This window comes from Procambarus clarkii, chromosome 8 (genome assembly GCF_040958095.1).
Source record: "Procambarus clarkii isolate CNS0578487 chromosome 8, FALCON_Pclarkii_2.0, whole genome shotgun sequence".
NCBI lineage: Eukaryota > Metazoa > Arthropoda > Malacostraca > Decapoda > Cambaridae > Procambarus > Procambarus clarkii.
This window is the reverse complement of record NC_091157.1, coordinates 12,560,939-12,582,908: the sequence shown is the minus strand read 5'-3', so window position 1 is coordinate 12,582,908 and position 21,970 is coordinate 12,560,939. Positions and strand designations below refer to the sequence as shown.

The 21,970-nt window shown below is 41.5% G+C and overlaps 1 protein-coding gene across 3 annotated transcripts in view; it reads left to right on the top strand.

Moving 5' to 3' along the window:
* The first annotated feature begins 9,705 nt into the window (after positions 1 to 9,705).
* LOC123759765 (mucin-4) overlaps positions 9,706 to 21,970 on the top strand; it is a 142,526-nt gene continuing 130,261 nt past the window's right edge. For all 3 annotated transcript variants that reach the window (XM_069317239.1, XM_069317245.1, XM_045745020.2), the window contains exons 1-3: positions 9,706 to 10,016; positions 16,788 to 17,475; positions 19,018 to 21,560. In XM_069317239.1, coding sequence (XP_069173340.1) covers positions 16,925 to 17,475; positions 19,018 to 21,560 — 3,094 coding nt within the window. In that variant the 5' untranslated portion in view covers positions 9,706 to 10,016; positions 16,788 to 16,924. The remainder of the gene's footprint in view (positions 10,017 to 16,787; positions 17,476 to 19,017; positions 21,561 to 21,970) is intronic.

Here is a 21,970-nt window from a genome sequence, read left to right as displayed (position 1 = left end):
AGAAATGCTCTACAAATTAAGGTACCCAGAATGTGGAATGACCTTCCCATTCATGTCAAAGGCTGTACCTCTCTCAACCAGTTTAATAAGAAAACTAAGTTCTACCTAATTCTACTAATAAGTTCGACCTACCTCAACCCATGTCTACTATTTTAAACAATGCTGTTTGTTGACCAAATTGTATATTTGCTATTTTTCTGCCATGCCCCCCTTTTTTTATTTTTTTTTATTTTCTCAGCACAATTTACACTTTAATCTCAATTAGCATTAAGTTTTAGTCTTATAGTGTTTTTCCTGCACGAAACGCTTTGCGTAATAGTGGCTTTAGGCATTGTATGTACTAGCTCTCTCTATAAAGCCATCAATGTTTTGTATCTCACCTTGTATGTATGTACTTTACCTGAATAAAAATTTGATTTGATTTGATTTGATTTGATTTGATTTAATAAACTCCATGTAACCTACCTTACCCTTTAAATGTCAACCCATGTCTTGCTATTTTCAATCAATACTGTTAAGATTCAGATTCAGATTCAGATGTTTATTCAGGTAAGGTATATACATACAAGTGATGTTACATTAATGGATTGATATATAGATAGAGCTAGTACATACAATGCCTAAAGCCACTATTACGCAATGCGTTTCGGGCAAAGATTTTGTTTGTTGAACAAGTTGTAAAATTGCTGATTTCTGTCATGTCCCCCCTTCTTTTTTTCTACACAATTTATACTTTAATCTCAATTAGTATTAAGCTTTAGTCTAAATGTTTTTTCCCCACACTTGTGAGGAAAACTCATCTTTATCCCTTTATCCACACTCTATCCCTTTGAGATGTATTTCTTTCTTGTCTCAATAAACATACTTGAACTTGAACGAACTTGTTTCTAGTGTACTGAACCGCCGGTATCTGAAACTGCAGTAGACGATTTGACCAGTCCCCAGAGCGATGGTCTCGCTTCATGCAGGTCGGCGTTCAATCTCCGACTATCCAAGTGGTTGGTCACTACTCCTTACCTCCCCCCCCCCCCAAATCCTTAAATTTGACCCCTTTCAAGTGCTGTATAATTAATTAATTAATTAATTAATTTATTTATTTATTTATTTATTTATTTATTTATATACAAGAAGGTACATTGGGTTTGTGAGAATACATAGCATAGCATTTACAATCTTTTAAACAAAATTTTTTTATTAAGATATGAGGTACATCTGCATTAGTGCAGCTACCCTAGACTATATGAAGTGGAGTACAGTGTCAAAAAAGCTAACTAGGTGATGCTAAAAAATCCCCATCACACAGGATGGTTAGTCATACAGAGGCATGTGATAAGCGGTCTGCACTGGCAGACTCCGGATGCATTTTGAGGATATCAACAACACAAGATTGAATAAGGTAGCAGTGGTAATACAAGTCCCCATCTCGCAGGATGGTTAGTCATACAAAGCCATGTGTTTAGTAGCCTGCACTGGCAAATTTTGGGTACACTGTGAGGATATCTTCAAGAATACGAGAATGAATAAAGTAATTGCAAAGCTCCAGGTACCTCATGCCAACTGGTCTGAAAGGTCTAATAACTGGGCATTCAGTGATGTAGTGCGGGAGATCATACCGTAGTTCCTGCTCACAGAGTTTGCAACTGGAGTGCTCAGGATTGGGAGACCCGTCACCTGCAGCCACCTGCCACAGGTAACGGTAACCTGACATTTGGTAACCAAATGTCATCAAATGTTGATGACATTTTTGCTTTATGGCCTCATGACCTTAATCTTTTCCAGCCTTTCCTCGCCTCTCTTAACAATCTGGCTCCTTCTATCCATTTCAAAGTTGAGTGGGAATCTAATTCCCTCCTTCCTTTTCTTGATGTTCATGTTCACAGCTCTGTGTCTGGGTTCTCTTTCTCTGTCTACCGTAAACCCATGCATAGTGGCATGTACATTCACTTCTTTTCCTACCATCCTCCTTCTGTTAAGAAAAGTGTCCCCGTCTCTCTCTTCCTCCGCGCTCTACGCATCAGCGACCCTCAGTTTCTTGATTCTGAAATTGCCTTTCTCTACAAATCATTCTCTCGCCTTGGTTATCCTTTGCATTTCATCAACTGTGCCCACTCTCAAGCTAAACGAAATTTCTTTCATCCTAAACCTGCTTCCAACACTAGTAGCACTGTACTATGCCTTCCCTTCATATCTGAACTCAAAACTTTTACCAATACCTTTCGTCCTCTTGACATTAAACTCGCCTTTCGACAAACTAACACACTTCGTAGCAATCTAGTTCACACTGCTCCTCCTGCATCTAATGCTGCTGGTGTCTACTCTATTTCCTGTTCATCTTGTCCTCTCCAATACTTTGGCGAAACTGGCCGTACACTGAATGACAGACTTAAAGAACACAAGAGAAGTGTTAAGTCTGCAGACACTAACAATGCTCTCTTCTGCCATGTGAGGGATTCTAATCATCCCATTGATTGGTCTTCCTCCAAAATAATCTTTCCTGCCTCTACTCTACACAGACGCCGTCTTGTAGAATCGGCTCTTATAAACAATGTACCCAACATGAACTTGAGTCCTGGCTTTGTTGCCGTGGACTCTTCCCTTTCACAGTATATACTCAAATGCTCTAATCTTTCTAACAAACGTGAGTTAACATAAGCTTTCCCCCTTCCATCTCTTTCTTTCTCTTTCCTTTTCTTTCTCTCTTCTCCCTTTTTCTGTTCATTGTCTTCTCCTACGCTCCCTTGCTATCCTCTTCTTTTTTCCTATTACTATCTCCTTCGGTGGTTATAATAGGAGCTGCCTCGTATGGGCCAATAGGCCTGCTGCAGTTCTCATTACTACTATCCCCTACACCTGACTTTCCTCCTCAGCTCTCTCTTGCCTATTTATTGCCTGTCCCTACCTCCTCATCACAATCGACTTGAGAATGGTCCAGGACGGACCGAAACGTCGTCGTCCCTTCAATTTCTAGTGTGTGGTCTGGTCAACATACTTCAGCCACGTTATTGTGACTCATCGCCTGTACAACGGTAACCCAACCTGATCCTTGCAACCACTGTGTCGCACAGTCTAGTGGACGTTTTGTGCTGTCCATAGATGTAGGTTTCAGATCTGAACAAATCATAGCTTTTTATACTAGTACTTTCAGGTCGTTGGGAGTCAGTAAGTTCTTTCCTATCAGATCTGAATATTTGGACCAATACAGTTTTGACAGCAGAGATGGGGATACCAAGATCTAATTCAACTCTTGTAAAGCCACTAGTACGCGCAGCGTTTCGGGCAGGTCCTTGATCTAACAGATAATTTTAAGTAGGTAAATTCTAGCAGAATTAATAAAATAATAACAGATACATTGCAAGAAAAAAATGAGATGAGAGAGATTAGTAAGTATATTAATGCACATTGGTATATTAAAGCTCTGATTGATTACATTGACAGCTTGATTGGTAATTTAAACAAGATTAATAGTCACCATACAGCAGATTGATAGTACATATAAGAAGACAGCAATGATCACTATGGTAAAGATGTTCGGATTGGGTACATAAAGATTGGGAGATAGGGTAGCAATAGATACAGTGCAATTTTAAAGCAAAAGGTAAAAAACTATGAAGATGAAATTAGGTACTTTTTAGTTTTGTTTTTGAATGACGCAAAAGTTGGACAGCTTTTCAATTCATAAGGGAGTGAGTTCCATGGACTGGGTCCCTTTATTTGTATAGAGTGTTTACACAGATTAAGTTTGACTCTGGGGATATCAAAGAGATATTTATTTCTGGTGTGGTGATAATGGGTCGTATTACATCTGTCCAGGGAGAGTTTCAGAGCAGGATTTGCATTTAAGAACAGGGTTTTGTAAATAGTTGACACAAGAGAATTTGTGGAGTGAGATTATGTTTAGCATGTTTAGGGAGTTAAACAAGGGGGCTGAGTGTTGTCTGGAAGCAGAATTTGTTATTATTCTGATAGCAGATTTTTGCTGGGTGATGATGGACTTGAGGTGGTTTGCAGTGGTTGAACCCCATGCACAGATACCATACTTAAGATAGGGATAGATTAGTGCATAATATAGAGAGATGAGAGCAGAGTTAGGTACATAATATCTGATTTTGGATAGTATACCAACTGTTTTAGCGACTTTCTTAGTTATGTGTTGTATGTGGGTGCTAAAGTTGAGTCTCTTGTCTAGGAATAGGCCAAGAAACTTTCCATCATTTTTATTGCTAATGTTTACATTGTCTATCTGAAGCTGAATTGCATTTGTAGATTTGCTTCCAAATAAGATGTAGTAGGTCTTTTCTATGTTAAGTGTTAGTTTGTTGGTTGACATCCATAAGTGGACTTTTTTTTAGTTCATTATTAACAACATTATTTAGTGTATGTGGGTTGGGGTTAAAATAGATGAGGGTAGTATCATCAGCAAACAAAATAGGTTTCAGAATGTTAGAGACATTAGGCAGATCATTGATGTATATAAGAAATAGGAGAGGTCCCAAGATACTGCCCTGTGGCACTCCAACAGTTATTAGTAGAGTGGGAGAGGTTATATTATTGATGGCTACACATTACGTGTCTATCACTAAGATAGGATTGGATATAGTCCAGTGCATGGCCTCGAATTCCATAATGATGGAGTTTACATAAGAGGTAATTGTGATTAACAGTATCAAAGGCCTTTCTCAGGTCAATGAAGAGTCCAATCGGAAACTCATTTTTGTCAAGGGCTGAGTAAATTATATCAAGGAGACTAATAATTGCATCGTTGGTACTCTTTTGGGCGCGGAAGCCAAACGGACAGGGGCTAAGAATGTCGAATTTTACGAGATAGGAGTTTAGTTTAGTTTAGTTCATTTATTATGCACCCCATACCCATCTTGTGGGCGGTAGTGGAAAGGGTTACAGAGGCACGTAATGGGCTCAGGGACTGAACCCCACAATTCATGTAGCTAAGCAAGTTACAATCTTGATGAGCTAGTTACAAAATTCAATAGTCGTCACATCAACAATGGGTTCGAGATCGACCACAAGTACAGTTTCTAAATTAAGCAACTGACATATGTGAAGAGCTAGTGTCACAATTGATATGTTTGTCCTGCACACCGCCCCCCATCCAGTGGGCAGCGGTGGATAGGTTACAATCACTTAATTAGTACCTACAGTTTGCAAACTGGGGATAATTGGCTAAAATTTCTGGTAGCAGATCATTTTGAATGAAATATTTACACATCGCTGGAACATTGGTTATTGAATTGTCTCTAAATTCACGTATCTTTTCGCACTCCATCACATAGTGACAGAGGGTCTACATTGGCAGATAATGATAATTCCCAGAGATACTTGTAACCGAGTCTAAGCCGAGCAGTAGTAACATCTAGAAGTCTGCTGATTTTATTGGATGATCTATAGATGTTTGGGTTCTCTTGCATGATAGTATGATGATAGATGGAATTACTGGTGTCAATTTCACTTTGCCTCAGATCTACAAGATCTTGTTGAAGTTCTCGGTGTACTGCTGCTCTCAGATTGCTCATTGACAATCCAATGTTACACTCAACGTCTCCTTTAAAGGCGGATTCTTTGGCTAACTTATCAGCTGTATCATGCATTCGGAGGCCAACATGAGATGGAGACCACATGAAATGGACTCTGTTACCATCCTTAATAATTGCGTTGTATTTGTGTCTAGCTTCGGACACGAGCATGTTACAGTTATGTCTTAAAGAGTTGAGAGCATTTAAGGATGATAAGGAGTCACTTACAATTAATGTATCAAGTTTGGAGACTTGTATACATTTCAGTGCAAGGAGCAAGGCAAATAGTTCGGTCTTAAGGGTAGAGGTCCAGTTATTTATACGGACTCCCCACTCAAAGTACAAGCCATCGCCCATTGTCAGAACAACTGCACTTCCAGCTGCACCCGTGGTGCGGTGTAGGGAACCATCAGTGTATATGGTTTGTGAGAGAGAATGCTCTGTGGACAGAGCATGAATATGGCTTAAGGCGTTGAGCTTTGTCTCAGGACGAAGCTTGGGCTGATCTCTAATTTGCTTCTTGGGTGGAAAGGGAGGGATTAAAACTGGAACGGGTGTAACCTCCCACGGTGCAGGAAAGTGCCGTTGTTGTTTCTTTTGGTACAAATTATGAACCTGATACATTTTGAGTTGAGTTCCACTTTTTGTTATTCATTTGGAACAATGCTGATCTTCAATATAGAAATTCTGGAGGGCTTCTGTGCAAGGGTTAGGATGAGTTAGCCTAAGCATTTTTATACCAATTTGACAGTTAATTTTAATAACACGATCAACAACGCTCGGAATATTAAGTTCCTTTCTCATATTAAGTATCTTTGTAGTACGAGGGCACCCAAGGATTATTCTCAAGGCTTCGTTCTGCAATTTTTCAAGCCCTCCAAACTTTCTTTCAGGCATCAAAACAAGCAGAGGTGCAGCATAATCCACTAAAGATCTGATGTATGCAAGGTACATCATTTTGACAATTCTGACATTGGCACCATAGCCTGAGTGATAACCTGCAACAGCCTTGAGAGCTCGGAGCCTCTCTTTATACTGACGACAGAGTCTGAACACAACAGGGCCATACAGTGGCACCTCAAGGCCAAGGTATTTGAATCTGTTTACATAGTCAAGCTGGGAGCCATCAGACAATTGCATCTTGCGAACAGCTCCTCCCTGCCTGGGTGGGCGCCGATTTAGTATCTTTGTTTTCTCTGCTGAGATAATTAAACCTAGGTCCTGACATGAGTCTAATACAGAGTTAAGAGTGTTCTGCGTGTTAGCATACCCAGTAGTGTGTATCATTTTATCATCAGCATACCCAGTGGTGTGTATCTATATCATCATCATACCCAGTTATGTGTATCATTATATCATCAGCATACCCAGTGGTGTGTATCATTATATCATCGGCATAGCTAATGATGTGGACGTTGGGTTTGCTCGGTACAGAGTTTAACAGCGTGTTTATTAAGATATTAAATAAGGTAGGTCTGAGGACACCTCCCTGCGGGGTACCTAGTTCAAAGTCTCTTGTTACACTCCTATGCCCCTGGACAAATACAGATGACTTCCTGTTGGATAAGTAACCCCTGATCCAAGAAAGAAGCCGACCACCAATATTCATTCTTGCAAGCTCACTCAAGATAACATGTCTATTTGCAATATCAAAGGCAGACTTGAGATCTAGGAAGGTGGTATATGACGAGATAGGAGTAGAGCTGTTTGTAGATAATTTTTTCAAATATTTTTGATAGTATGGGTAGGTTTGATATTGGTCTATAATTGTTTATGTCTGCCGGATTACCTCCTTTATGAACTGGCGTTACTCTTGTTTTTTTAAGGATATCAAGGAAGGTATGACACTTAAGGGATTTGTTGAACAACAGAGCTATATGTGGCGCAAGGGCATGGGAGGCGCTCTTGTATACAATGGATGGGATTTCACTGATGTTCCCAGCTTTTATTTTTAGTGAGTGTATGATGGACACAACATCTGTCGGGCTGACTGGTGAAAGAAGAGAGTTTGGATAGCTGCATGAGAGATATGTGTTGATATGTGTCTAAGTCTGTGGGATTTTACTGGCAAGGTTAGCACCAACCGATGAAAAGAAGCTATTAAATTCATTTGCCATTTCTAAATCAGCTGACGGTGTAAAGCCATCCTTAGAGAGTGTTATTTGGTTGTGGGAGTGTTGTTTAGTTCCTAGGATATTAGAGATGGTATTCTATGTGCTTTTCATGTTGCCTTTTGCTTCTTTGAATCTAGTCTCATAATATCAAAAAATCAAATTCAAATTTTTATTCAGGTAAAAGTACATACATTGATGAAGAGTTACAAACATAATGCTGGATTTATAGATAGAACTAGTACATACAACACCTAAAGTCACTAATACGCATAGCGTTTCTGGCAACTAGTTGCAAAGTTGCAAACCTGCAACTTTCGATATAAGCCTTACATGTATATATACACAGGCTGCTTGTCCCCAGCAAAATTAATGAATCATTGTTATATACAAATTTATATCAGGAATTGATAAGATTGACAAAGGAATTCTTAAAACCTGCAACTTCAAGAGCAAGAGGTCATTGATTCAAGCTAAGGAAATAAAGGTGCCAAAAAAATATTAATAAGTTCTCTTTTTTCAAACAGTGGTAGACGGTTGGAACAAGTTAAGTGGGAAGATGGTGCGCCATGAGCGCGGCTCTCATCTTATAATTACACTTAGGGAATTACACTAGGTAATTACTACTTCACGAGGAGGTCTCAAATGTTCAACTTTAATGGCTTTTATGTTCAATGACTCACCTATTTATTTTCATAAATTCTTTGATGACAAAGATCTCACTTCCCCATAGTCATTGATAAGTAAGTGCTGTTATTGGGGACAGGAAGCCTATGAAATATGAAAGTTTAGCTTTTCTTATGATACTGGCACCATAGCCTGAGTGATGAGTACCTTTTAACTACTTCCTTTGTAACTAGGCCAATCCTAAATTTCTTTTCATATTCATGTTTTTTGTTGATTGATTTGATTATTCCACTTTTGAGTCACGGATTGTTTTTTCTTTTGTCAGTTACTTGTTTGGTAAGAAGGGGACAGTGAGTGTTGTACAGGCTTAGAGTTTTGGAGAGAAAGAGGTTAGTTAATGAGTTTATATCCTGTGTATTATTGAATTCAGATTCCCAGTTAATATTGTGAAGTGCATTAGAGAGATTGCCTAAAGCTGATTCACTGTGTAGCCTGAATGAGAGTTTCTTGCTTTCTGGTGGTGTTGTGTCCATGTTTGCTATGAGGAAGGTAGGATAATGGTCAGTTGTTCTGTCACAGATTACCCCAGATGTAAGGGGAACTGTTATATTAGTCCATAAGTGATCCAAGGTAGTGGCAGATGTTTGAGTGACTCGAGTGGGTTTTGTGATTGTGGGGATTAGCATACAGGAGTGCATGCTGTTACGGAAATAGTCAACTTGAGGGATATTTTGAAGACCTAGGTTAATATTGAAATCACCTCCTAGAATGATGTGATTTTTGTTGATTTGAGATTTGCTATTAAGATTTGTTAATCTTAATAGCTTGACGCTTTTCCCCTGATAGTTGTCTTCCCTTCTCTGATGAGAGTGCGTTTTGTTAACAGACACAGTAGTACAAACAGGGCTCTAAGCACTGTTAATGGAAGCACTAATTATATGATCAAGTACCACGTATTTATTCAGACGAGAACAGCAGCGAACACAAACCAGCGCATATACGAACGAAATGGTTCGAATATACAAACTTGTTAGTGAACGAACGTGTTACTGGTGTACTAAACTGACGGTATCCGAAACTGCAGTAGATGATTTGACCAGTCCCCAGTTAGGATAACCCAATTGCGTTATAAAATGATATTATTTATTTATTTATTTACTTATTCATTTATATACAAGAAGTTACATTGGGGTTAACAGAGAGTTTAGAAATTAAGTCGAATAAACATTCTTGTAAAGCCACTAGCACGCATAGCGTTTCGGGCAAACAATTTAAGAGCAGAAATGTGTTTTTTCATGTTCTACATTCAGAATCATCATTATAGTGAGTAAATATATCATAGTTCTTCATTACTTATGTAATGCCAGGAAGCTTTGGGTAGCTTAGGGTAGATTTGGGACGTTAAAGGTAATTAAACGGACTCGTTACGCGTTAGTAGGGCCACGGCAATCATGGAGGGTGGATGTTGTTTGTGAGCTCTCTCTCTTCTCCCACAGTGCCGAACACCAGCCACAACAGTAGCCTGGATCTGGCTAACGTTGCTTAATAACTAGTTATAAACGACCAAGAAGAGTGTGTTAAGCTGTTATCGCGTGTAAATAGGAGTGTCGTAGCCCTATTTTGGATAGCATCATGGTCGTGGTTGTTTAGTAACGTTTCTCTCCTGTATGAATGATGAACTTAACTACCCGGTCTAATCACCACAGGTCATTATGACCCTAACGAGGGGTCACGTCGGCCGGAGTTACAGGTAGTTTGTAGTTGTTTGTGTTATGTGGGGTTCCGTAGCGCAGTAGTCTGCGTTCCCCGCTCTCAACTAATAAACAATAATATTTATTTATTTAACTTTTATTTTTTATTTATACAAGAAGTTTTTACATTCATATAAAGCCACTAACACACACAGTGTTTCGGGCAGGTCCTTAATCTAACATATCAGGTAAGATGAAAAGGCACATTGTAGCAAGGTTTTATAGCAATGTTCCGAACCATAATATCAATAACTACAATATACAGTACAATATATAACTACAATACACCTGCCTGATACCTGCTTGATGGGGGTTCTGGGAGTTCTTCTACTCCCCAAGCCCGGCCCGAGGCCAGGCTTGACTTGTGAGAGTTTGGTCCACCAGGCTGTTGCTTGGAGCGGCCCGCAGGCCCACATACCCACCACAGCCCGGCTGATCCGGAACTTCTCTTAGAAAACAGTTTAGTTTTCTCTTGAAGATGTCCACGGTTGTTCCGGCAATATTTCTTATAGTCACTGAGAGGACGTTGAACAACCGCCGACCTCTGATGTTTATACAGTGTTCTCTGATTGTGCCTATGGCACCTCTGCTCTTCGCTGGTTCAATCTTGCATTTTCTTCCATATCGTTCACTCCAGTACGTTGTTATTTTACTGTGTAGATTTGGGACCTGGCCCTCCAGTATTTTCCACGTGTATATTATTTGGTATCTCTCTCGTCTCCTTTCTAGAGAGTACATTTGGAGAGCTTTGAGACGATTCCAACAATTTAGGTGTTTTATCTCGTCTATGCGTGCCGTATATGTTCTCTGTATTCCCTCTATTTCAGGGAATATATACAATATCAAATAACTACAATATAAGTATGACAGAGGTGATTACACTGGTAAAGATGTGTCTTAAGTACTAATATTGGGGAACAGGGCAGTACAAGATACAGTGGGAATTTGAAGCACAAGGTAGGGTGAAATTAGGTACTTTTACCTAAGTAGGTAATTTAATTTACCTAATTAATTAGATTAATACTTTTTGGTTTTATTTTTGAACAAGGTATAAGTTGAAAATTTAATTCGTCAGGGAATGAGTTCCAAAGACTGTGCCTTTTTATTTGCATGGAGTGTTTGCACAGATTTGACAAAAATGAGTTTCTGATTGGACTCTTCATTGACCTGAGAAAGGCCTTTGATACTGTTAATTACAATTACCTCTTACATAAACTCCATCATTATGGAATTCGAGGCCATGCACTGGACTATATCCAATCCTATCTTAGTGATAGACACGTAATGTGTAGCCATCAATAATATAACCTCTCCCACTCTACCAATAACCGTTGGAGTGCCACAGGGCAGCATCTTGGACCTCTCCTATTTCTTGTATACATCAATGATCTGCCTAATGTCTCTAACATTCTGAAACCTATTTTGTTTGCTGATGATACTACCCTCATCTACTCTAACCCCAACCCACATACACTAAATAATGTTGTTAATAATAAACTAAAAAAAGTCCTCTTATGGATGTCAACCAACAAACTAACATAGAAAAGACCTACTACATCTTATTTGAAAGCAAATCTACAAATGCAATTCAGCTTCAGATAGACAATGTAAACATTACCAATAAAAATGATGGAAAGTTTATTGGCCTATTCCTAGACAAGACTCAACTTCAGCACCCACGTACAACACATAACTAAGAAAGTCTCTAAAACAGTTGGTATACTCTCCAAAATCAGATATTATGTACCTAACTCTGCTCTCCTCTCTTAATATTATGCACTAATCTATCCCTATCTTAAGTATGGTATCTGTGCATGGGGTTCAACCACTGCAAACCACCTCAAGTCCATCATCACCCAGCAAAAATCTGCTATCAGAATAATAACAAATTCTGCTTTCAGACAACACTCAGCCCCCTTGTTTAACTCTCTAAACACGCTAAACATAATCTCACTCCACAAATTCTCTTGTGTCAACTACATTTACAAAACCCTGTTCTTAAATGCAAATCCTGCTCTGAAACTCTCCCTGGACAGATGTAATAGGACCCATTATCACTACACCAGAAATAAATATCTCTTTGATATCCCCAGAGTCAAACTTAATCTGAGTAAACACTCTATGCAAATAAAGGGACCCAGTCCATGTAACTCACTCCCTAATGAATTGAAAAGCTGTCCAACTTTTGCGTCATTCAAAAACAAAACTAAAAGGTACCTAATTTCATCTTCATAATTTTTTACCTTTTGCTTTAAAATTGCACTGTATCTATTGCTACCCAATCTCCCAATCTTTATGTACCCAATCCGAACATTTTTATCGTAGTGATCATTGCTGTCTTCTTATATGCGCTATCAATCTGCTGTATGGTGTCTATAAATCTTGTTTAAATTACCAATCAAGCTGTCAGTGTAATCAATCAGAGCTTTAATATACCAATGTGTATTAATATTTGTTAAACTCTCTCATCTCATTTTTTTCTTGCAATGTATTTGTTATCATTTTATTAATTCTGCTAGAATTTACCTACTTAAAATTATCTGTTAGATGAAGGACCTGCCCGAAACGCTGTGCATACTAGTGGCTTTACAAGATTGTAAATACAGTACTATGCTATGTATTCTCACAAACCCAATGTATCTTCTTTTATATAAATAAATTTAGTCTGACTCTAGGATATTAAAGAGATTTATTTCTGGTGTGGTGCTCATGGGTTCTATTACATTTTTTTTAATTTATTTATACAAGAGTTGTTATATGGTTGTAAAGGCACTAGCATGCATAGCATTTCGGGCAGGTCCTGCATCCTATGTTCCCTGGAATACGACCCGCCAAATTGTTTAACAACGAGGTACCCATTTTGCTGTTAGGTAAATTTGAATTATGGTTATAATATCTGTCGGGCTGACTGGTAAAAGGAGTAGAGATTTAGGATAGCTGCCGGTGAGATATGTAATAACATGTGTCTGGGTCACTGGGATTTTTCTGGCAAGGTTATCACGAATTGATGACAAGAAGCTATTAAATTCAGTTGCCGTTTCTAAGTCTGTTGCAAATGTAACCATCCTTGGAGTGTATTATTGCTTGTTATGTGATTGTTGTTTAGATCCTAGGATGTTAGAAATGGCTTTCCATTTACTTTTCATATTTCCTTTTGCTTCTTTAAATCTGTTTTAATAAAAGGAAAGTTTGGCTCTTCGTATTACATTAGTAAGCATTGATGAGTATCTCATAACTTCTTTTGTAACTAGGCTAATCCAATTTTCTTCATATTTGCGTTTCTTGTTAATTGCTTTAAATATGCCATTTGTGGAGTGGTATACAGTTTTCCCAAACAATTAAAAACCACCACCTCTGTCTGCGTGTTTGTTTCCATTGCCACCACTCTGTATGGTTGTTTCCTCCATCGTCTCTGTCTGTGTGGTTGTTTTCTCCACCACCTATATCTGCGTGGTTGTTTCCTCTACCACCTCTGAATACGTGGTTGTTCCCTCCACCACCTCTTTCTGTGTGGTTGTTTATGAAGTCGATTTCAGTAGCAGAATTTGTCCCCACTTTTTTGCAGCTGTGTGTTTGTTGTGTAGCTTAGGCTGTGTGCATTGCATAGCCTAGGGTGTGTGCGTTGAGTAGCCTGGGGTGTGTTTGTTGCGTAGCCTGGGGTGTGTGCGTTGCGTAGCCTAGAGTGTGTGTGTAGCGTAGCCTAGGGTGTGTGCATTGCATAGCCTAGGGTGTGTGCATTGCATAGCCTAGGGTGTGTGCGTTGCATAGCCTAGGGTGTGCGCGTTGTGTAGCCTAGGGTGTGTGCATAGCGTAGCCTAGGGTCTGTGCGCTGCGTAGCCTAGGGTGTATGCGCTGCGTAGCCTAGGGTGTGTGTGTTGCGTAACCTAGGGTGTGCGTGTTGCGTTGCCTAGGGTGTGTGTGTTGCGTAGTCTATGGTGTGTTGCGTAGCCTAGGGTGTGTGTGCTGTGTAGCCTAGGGTGTGTGTGTGCTGTGTAGCCTAGGGTGTGTGTGTGCTGTGTAGCCTAGGGTGTGTGTGTGTTGCGTAGCCTAGGGTGTGTGTGTTGCGTAGCCTAGAGTGTGTGTGTTGCGTAGCCTAGGGTGTGGGTGTTGCGTAGCCTAGGGTGTGTGTGTTGCGTAGCCTAGGGTGTGTGTGTTGCGTAGCCTAGGGTGTGTGTTGCGTAGCCTAGGGTGTGTGTGTTGCGTAGCCTAGGGTGTGTGTGTTGCGTAGCCTAGGGTGTGTGCATTGCATAGCCTAGGGTGTGCGTGTTGCATAGCCTAGGGTGTGCGCGTTACGTAGCCTAGGGTGTGTGCGTTGCGTAGCCTAAGGTGTGTGCGTTGCGTAGCATAGGGTGTGTGCGTTGCGTAGCATAGGGTGTGTGCGTTGCATAGCATAGGGTGTGTGCGTTGCGTAGCATAGGGTGTGTGCGTTGAGTAGTCTAGGGTGTGTGCATTGCATAGCCTAGGGTGTGTGTTGCATAGCCCAGGGTGTGTGCATTGCATAGCCTAGGGTGTGTGTGTTGCGTAGCCTCTAAGCCTAGGGTGTGCGCGTTGCATAGCCTAGGGTGTACGCGTTGCGTAGCCTAGGGTGTGTGCGTTGCGTAGCCTAGGGTGTGTGCGTTGCGTAGCCTAGGGTGTGTGCGTTGCGTAGCCTAGGGTGTGTGTGTTGCGTAGCCTAGGGTGTGTGTGTTGCGTAGCCTAGGGTGTGTGTTGCGTAGCCTAGGGTGTGTGCGTTGCATAGCCTAGGGTGTGTGCGTTGCGTAGCCTAGGGTGTGCGCGTTGCGTAGCCTAGGGTGTGCGCGTTGCGTAGCCTAGGGTGTGCGCATTGCGTAGCCTAGGGTGTGCGCGTTGCGTAGCCTAGGGTGTGCGCGTTGCGTAGCCTAGGGTGTGCGCGTTGTGTAGCCTAGTGTATGAGCGTTGTGTAGCCTAGGGTGTGCGCGTTGCGTAGCCTAGGGTGTGCGCGTTGCGTAGCCAAGGGTGTGCGCGTTGCGTAGGCTAGGGTGTGCGCGTTGTGTAGCCTAGGGTGTGCGCGTTGTGTAGCCTAGGGTGTGCGCGTTGCGTAGCCTAGGGTGTGCACGTTGCGTAGCCTCGGGTGTGTGCTTTGCGTAGCCTAAGGTGTGTGCGTTGCATAGCCTAGGCAGTGCGGGTTGCGTAGCCTAGGGTGTGCGCGTTGCATAGCCTAGGGTGTGCGCGTTGAGTAGTCTAGGGTGTGTGCATTGCATAGCCTAGGGTGTGTGTGTTGCATAGCCTAGGGTGTGTGCATTGCATAGCCTAGGGTGTGTGCGTTGCGTAGCCTTGGGTTTGTGCGTTTCGTAGCCTAGGGTGTACTTTGCGTAGCCTAGAGTGTGTGCATTGCGTGGCCTAGGGTATGTGCGTTGCGTGGCCTAGGGGGTGTGTGTTGCATAGCCTAGGGTGTGTGTGTTGCATAGCCTAGGGTGTGTGCATTGCGTAGCCTAGGGTGTGTGCGTTGCGTAGCCTAGGGTGTGTGCGTGTTGTGTTGCCTATAGTATGTGCGTTGCATAACCTAGGTTGTGTGCATAGCATAGCCTAGGGTATGCGTGTTGCGTAGCCTAGGGTGTGCGCGTTGCGTAGCCTAGGGTGTGTGTGTTATGTAAGTAGTATTTGTAGATGGGCGAGATATTTGTCAATGCTATTGATGTGTGAGATACCTGACAATGCTGTTGATGGGCAAGGCACCCAACTGCTCTAGATTTTATTTGATATTGTCAAATAAATAAGCTGTATGTATAAAGATGCTATTGATATTATTAATTAATAATAATAATTAATATTATTATTAATCAGAGCCTGATTTGTTGGCCTGAAGTTATTTTTCTAATATCAGTATTCGTCTTACAATACTAGTCTATCCACAAATGCATCAATGCCATTCTCTCCACTGTGCATCACTGCTATTCTCTCTGGTATGCATTAATGCCATTCTCTGCTGTGCATCAACACTTCTCTCCAATCTGTATCAACACCATTCTATTCACTGTGCGTCAACACCAATCTTCACTGCGTCAATGCCATTCCCTTTGCTGTGTATCAGTGCCATTTTATCTGCTGTGTATCAATGCCATTCCATCTGCTGTGAATCATATCCAGAAACTTATGTAGAATAATTAAAGGGGATGCAATTAGAGCTGCAATCGAGATTCAGTCGAGAATTCCGGGTTCGAATCCTGGGCGGGACAGAAATGGTTGGGCACATTTCCTATTATCTCATGCGCCTGTCCACCTAGCAGTTAATAGGTACCCGGGAGTTAGTAAAGTTGTTGGGGTTGCATCCTAGGGAAGGGTCAGTACAGTACTACTGTTTTATCTTGGGAGGACCTTGTTATAAGCCTAACATATACTGTACTGTGTGTATAAACTAGCAGCCTTTCCCCTGACACAATGAACTATTATTATATAGAAATCAGTCTGCAATACAGTATTAGTGATAATTGTAGATGTAAAAGAGTCGAGGCAATTATTTGACGATAGTATGAATGAGATTAAATTATCTGCAATGTATACCTATATGTCGAGTAGCTGCTTTATTATACAGTATTTTAACTGAACAATAAGTGAGAGATTATGAACAGAGTTCTGAAATAGCAGTTTATCTATTGATCTTTTATTGTGTGAATTAGCTTCCCTGCTCGGTCACTGTGCTCACGAAATAACATAATTTCAGTTCTTTTTTGCACTTTATCATAATAAATTGGACTATAGTATGGTATATCTACAGTATATGTATTGTATTGCACATTTTTTTTCTTCCTCAGAACACTGCCCAGTAATACCTGTCATTATGTGAACATTTTGTCAAAATTCCACAATCTCCATAGAAGCTCATGCGAGGAACCTTCTAGATAATTCAGAAGCTGAAAGTAAATTGGTATCAGAAGCATTTAAGCAGCAGATGGAGCCGAGCCCGCACCAGCGGCTGGAGCCGAGCCCGCACCAGCGGCTGGAGCCGAGCCCGCACCAGCGGCTGGAGCCGAGCCCGCACCAGCGGCTGGAGCCGAGCCCGCACCAGCGGCTGGAGCCGAGCCCGCACCAGCGGCTGGAGCCGAGCCCGCACCAGCGGCTGGAGCCGAGCCCGCACCAGCGGCTGGAGCCGAGCCCGCACCAGCGGCTGGAGCCGAGCCCGCACCAGCGGCTGGAGCCGAGCCCGCACCAGCGGCTGGAGCCGAGCCCGCACCAGCGGCTGGAGCCGAGCCCGCACCAGCGGCTGGAGCCGAGCCCGCACCAGCGGCTGGAGCCGAGCCCGCACCAGCGGCTGGAGCCGAGCCCGCACCAGCGGCTGGAGCCGAGCCCGCACCAGCGGCTGGAGCCGAGCCCGCACCAGCCGCTGGAGCCGAGCCCGCACCAGCCGCTGGAGCCGAGCCCGCACCAGCCGCTGGAGCCGAGCCCGCACCAGCGGCAAGTTCCTTTCTCCAAGTCTTCCTTTATTCCTATTACAAATATAAGGTATGTGTATTTGTTAGTCATTATTGCATACTTACATAGTTTTACAGTTTTATTTTTGCAGTACAGTAATTTCTATTTTGAATTAACTATAATTCATTGTGAATGCTAGTTATAGGACTATCTATATAAAAGACAGTCTATTTGTCCAAGATTGGAGGCCAGATGCTTGGGGCTAACTTTACCCAGTTTTGCAGGGTGAATGGTCTAAGGTAGTTTTGCAGGGTGAATGGTCTAAGGTAGTTTTGCAGGGTGAATGGTCTGGGGTAGTTTTGCACGGTGAATGGTCTAAGGTAGTTTTGCACGGTGAATGGTCTAAGGTAGTTTTGCACGGTGAATGGTCTAAGGTAGTTTTGCAGGGTGAATGGTCTGGGGTAGTTTTGCATATACTATTCTGTATATATTCATATTAATTTTTGTACAGTTCATTTTGTAAATTCTTTTTAAATATTTATACTGTATGTAAATTCTTTTTAAATATTTATACTGTATGTATGAATATATTGTGACGGGAAACGTTGGTGGTCGTGCAGTCTATAATGCCAGTCACAAAATGTTAAAAAAAAAGAAAAAAAAAAAAGTTAAACTGCAAAGGTGTCTTCACAGTAAGATAAATTGTAGGATAAAGCAGAGGGAAAATCATTTTAAAAATACTCTACTTTGACACAAAAACTGAAGTTAAACAAATTACAACACATAAATTAATATCCAGGCTTGGCTTTAATACAAAGTGTGCAAAACAAACAAGATAAACAGACAATTAAATTTGTTACGTTACGTTAATACAGTACTAGAAAATATGGCGCGGAATACTGTGAGTCAAACTGAATAGCTCTGTTACCACACTGGGGTATGTCAACAGGTCTACTCAGCAAGAGCACTCAGGAGTAATCTGAATCTTGGAGAGCTTGGTAGCCCTATTTATACAGAATATTGGCCGGGCAATGGCGCTGATAGCTTCTTTAACTATTAACTGGCTGTTAAACTGCTTGTTTCGGAGGGTGTGGTCTCGCAGCGACCCAGGTGCGAGGTGGGGTGACGGGCCGTGGTGAAGGGGGGAGACTGGTAGTACTGTGTAGACGTCTGGAAGTAGTTGTTGTTCTTGGCTGCAGTTCTTGATTAAATAGACGTGAATAAGTAGAATAGGTGACAATGGAGTAGGCCGAATCTCTTCCTAGAGATTTTACCGTGACAATATAATTATTGTATATATTTTTGTATTATATAAACATTTAAATATTTATATATTCTGTAAATATCTCATTTTGCATTGTTGACTGTTATGTCAATTTTGTCTTATTTAAAAAGAAATAATTCCTTAGAAAGTAATCAGGTTTTAGAAACTGTTCATCTAGGTTTGAAATGCTAAAGATTGCATTAAATAGGTTATAGAATAGTTAATATGCTTTGCATGGTGAACTTTGAATGTTCTTTGCAAGAATGGTGTTATTCTCTCAACATAAATATTTAATTTTAATTATACTGTAAATTGTTCTTATTTTCTGTAGTGATAGCTAAAATTTACATTTTATCATTGAAAAGCAGATCTGTGCTGGCCTCTCCACAAAGCACAAGTGGAAATGATCTTGGAACTGCAGAGTCATTCACCTTAGATGGATCATCAGCGATCAACTATGAGGAATTGAATACATCGTCATCCCTTGACCCCCAAAAATCTGGTGGTGGTGTGCCAGCAATACTATCAACAGGGGTTGGATCATCAGCTCTTGCAAACATGGACTTGGCCATTCCGTCTTCTACCAGCCCCCTAAATGATTCCGCTGCTGTTGCTGGGCTGACAATTATGGAGTCATTATTACAGACTGGCTCTTCAAAGCCTGAGTACATGGACTTGGCCATTCCGTCTTCCACTACTGACCCACTAAAGGATTGTGCTGTTGTTGCTGGGCTGACAATTACTGAGTTATCGTTAAAAGATGGGTCATCATCACTTGAGTACATGGACCCAACTATACCCTCTTCCACTGGCACCTTTAATGCTGCTGGTCTGGGAGTTAACGAGCCCTCATCAGCACTTACGTATGTAGACTTGCCCATACTATCAAACTCTATTGCTGTTTCTGCTGATGTAGCTGTTACTATTGCTACAGCTGTTGATACAGCTACATCTACTGATATTGATAATGGTACATCTACTGATATTGATAATGCTCCAGATGCTGACATTATTACTGCTACAATTGCCGAGGCTAATAATGCTACAGCTGTTGACATTAATACTGCCACAGCTTCTGATGTTGATACTGCTACAGCTGCTGATGTTGATACTGCTACAGCTGCTAATGTTGATACTGCCACAGCTGCTGATGTTGATACTGCTACAGCTGTTGACATTAATACTGCTACAGCTGCTGATGTTGATACTGCTACAGCTGCTGATGTTGATACTGCTACAGCTATTGACATTATTCCTGCTGCAGCTGCTATAGATGATACTGCTACAGCTGCTGATATTAATACTACTACAGTTGCTGACTATGATACTGCTATAGCTGCTGACATTGATTCTGCTGCAGCTGCTGACATTGATATTGCTACAGCTGCTGATGTTGATGCTTCTACAGCTGCTGCAGTTGCTGATGTTGATATGACTACAGATACTGATGTTGATACTGCTACAGCTGCTGATGTTAATCCTGCTACAGCTGCTGACATTGATTCTGTTGCAGCTGCTGACATTAATATTGCTACAGCTGCTGATGTTGGTACAGCTACACCTGCTGATGTTAATACTGCTACAGCTGCTGCAGTTGCCGATGTTGATATTGCTACAGCTGCTGATGTTGATACTGCTACAGCTGCTGATGTTGATCCTGCTACAGCTGCTGACATTGATTCTGTTGCAGCTGCTGACATTAATATTGCTACAGCTGCTGATGTTGATACAGCTACAGCTGCTGATGTTAATACTGGTACAGCTGCTGCAGTTGCCGATGTTGATATTGCTACAGCTGCTGATGTTGATACTGCTACAGCTACTGATGTTGATACTGTTACAGCTGCTGATGTTGATACTGCTACAGCTGCTGATGTTGATACTGCTACAGCTGCTGATGTTGCCGATGTTGATATTGCTACAGCTGCTGATGTTGATACTGCTACAGCTGCTGATGTTGATACTGCTGCAGCTGCTGATGTTGATCCTGCTACAGCTGCTGACATTGATTCTGCTGCAGCTGCTGACATTGATATTGCTACAGCTGCTGATGTTGATACCGCTATAGCTGCTGCAGTTGATGATGTTGATACTGCTGCAGCTGCTGATGTTGATCCTGCTACAGCTGCTGACATTGATTCTGCTGCAGCTGCTGACATTGATATTGCTACAGCTGTTGATGTTGATATTGCTACAGCTGATGATGTTGATACTGCTACAGCTGCTGACATTGATATTGCTACAGCTGTTGATTTTGATATTGCTACAGCTGATGATGTTGATACTGCTACAGCTGCTGACATTGATTCTGCTGCAGCTGCTGACATTAATATTGCTACAGCTGCTGATGTTGATACCGCTATAGCTGCTGCAGTTGATGATGTTGATACTGCTACAGCTGCTGCAGTTGCCGATGTTGATATTGCTACAGCTGCCAATGTTGATACTGGTACAGCTGCTGTAGTTACCGATGTTGATATTGCTACAGCTGCTGATGTTGATACGGCCACAGCTGCTGATGTTGATACGGCCACAGCTGCTGATGTTGATGCAGCTACAGTTGCTGATGTTGATACTGCTACAGCTGCTGATGTTGATACTGCTACAGCTGCTGCAGTTGATGATACTACTACAGCTGCTGATGTTGATACTGCTACAGCTGCCTATGTTGATACGGCTTCAGCTGCTGATGGTGATACGCCTACAGCTGCTAATGTTGATAGCGCTGCAGTCAGTGACACTGATACTGGAGGTGTTGCAGCTGCTAACTCTGTTGTAACTGTTGACAGTATTGCAGCAGCACCTGTTAATACAGCTGCTGCTTGTTCTGCTGTTGTTGATGGCAATGCAGTTGCTGCCAACACTTTCATGAGTGCTCCACCTGTATTATCATCTCGACCATGGCAGCAAGGTACGATCTCCGTATTTTATTAAGGGTGCATAACCTCAACATGTGCAATAAATGAAAACTAATTAAATTTCAGTCAAACTTTTTTGTCTAGTTGTATATGAAAAGGGCTTCAACTGGTTCAAGTCTCAGCATCATAGTGTAAATAGGAAGGGAGAAAAAATATTTAATAATGTGTCAAAAATTTTCCAAAATGTTCGAAAATTAACATAAACACAAGTGTCAACTAAAATCATGTCTATGACTCTCGGCTATCACAATAGCATATAATAAAGGACTTTAGTAATTAGTTTTATGCAAAAAAAGTTTAGTTAAAAAAAATTAGATTTTTTGGCGGGAGCCCCGTTGGCTCCCCGGAGCTCTCCAGGCTGATGTGTAACTATTATCTTTTTGGCATCAAAGTGCATGGAGTT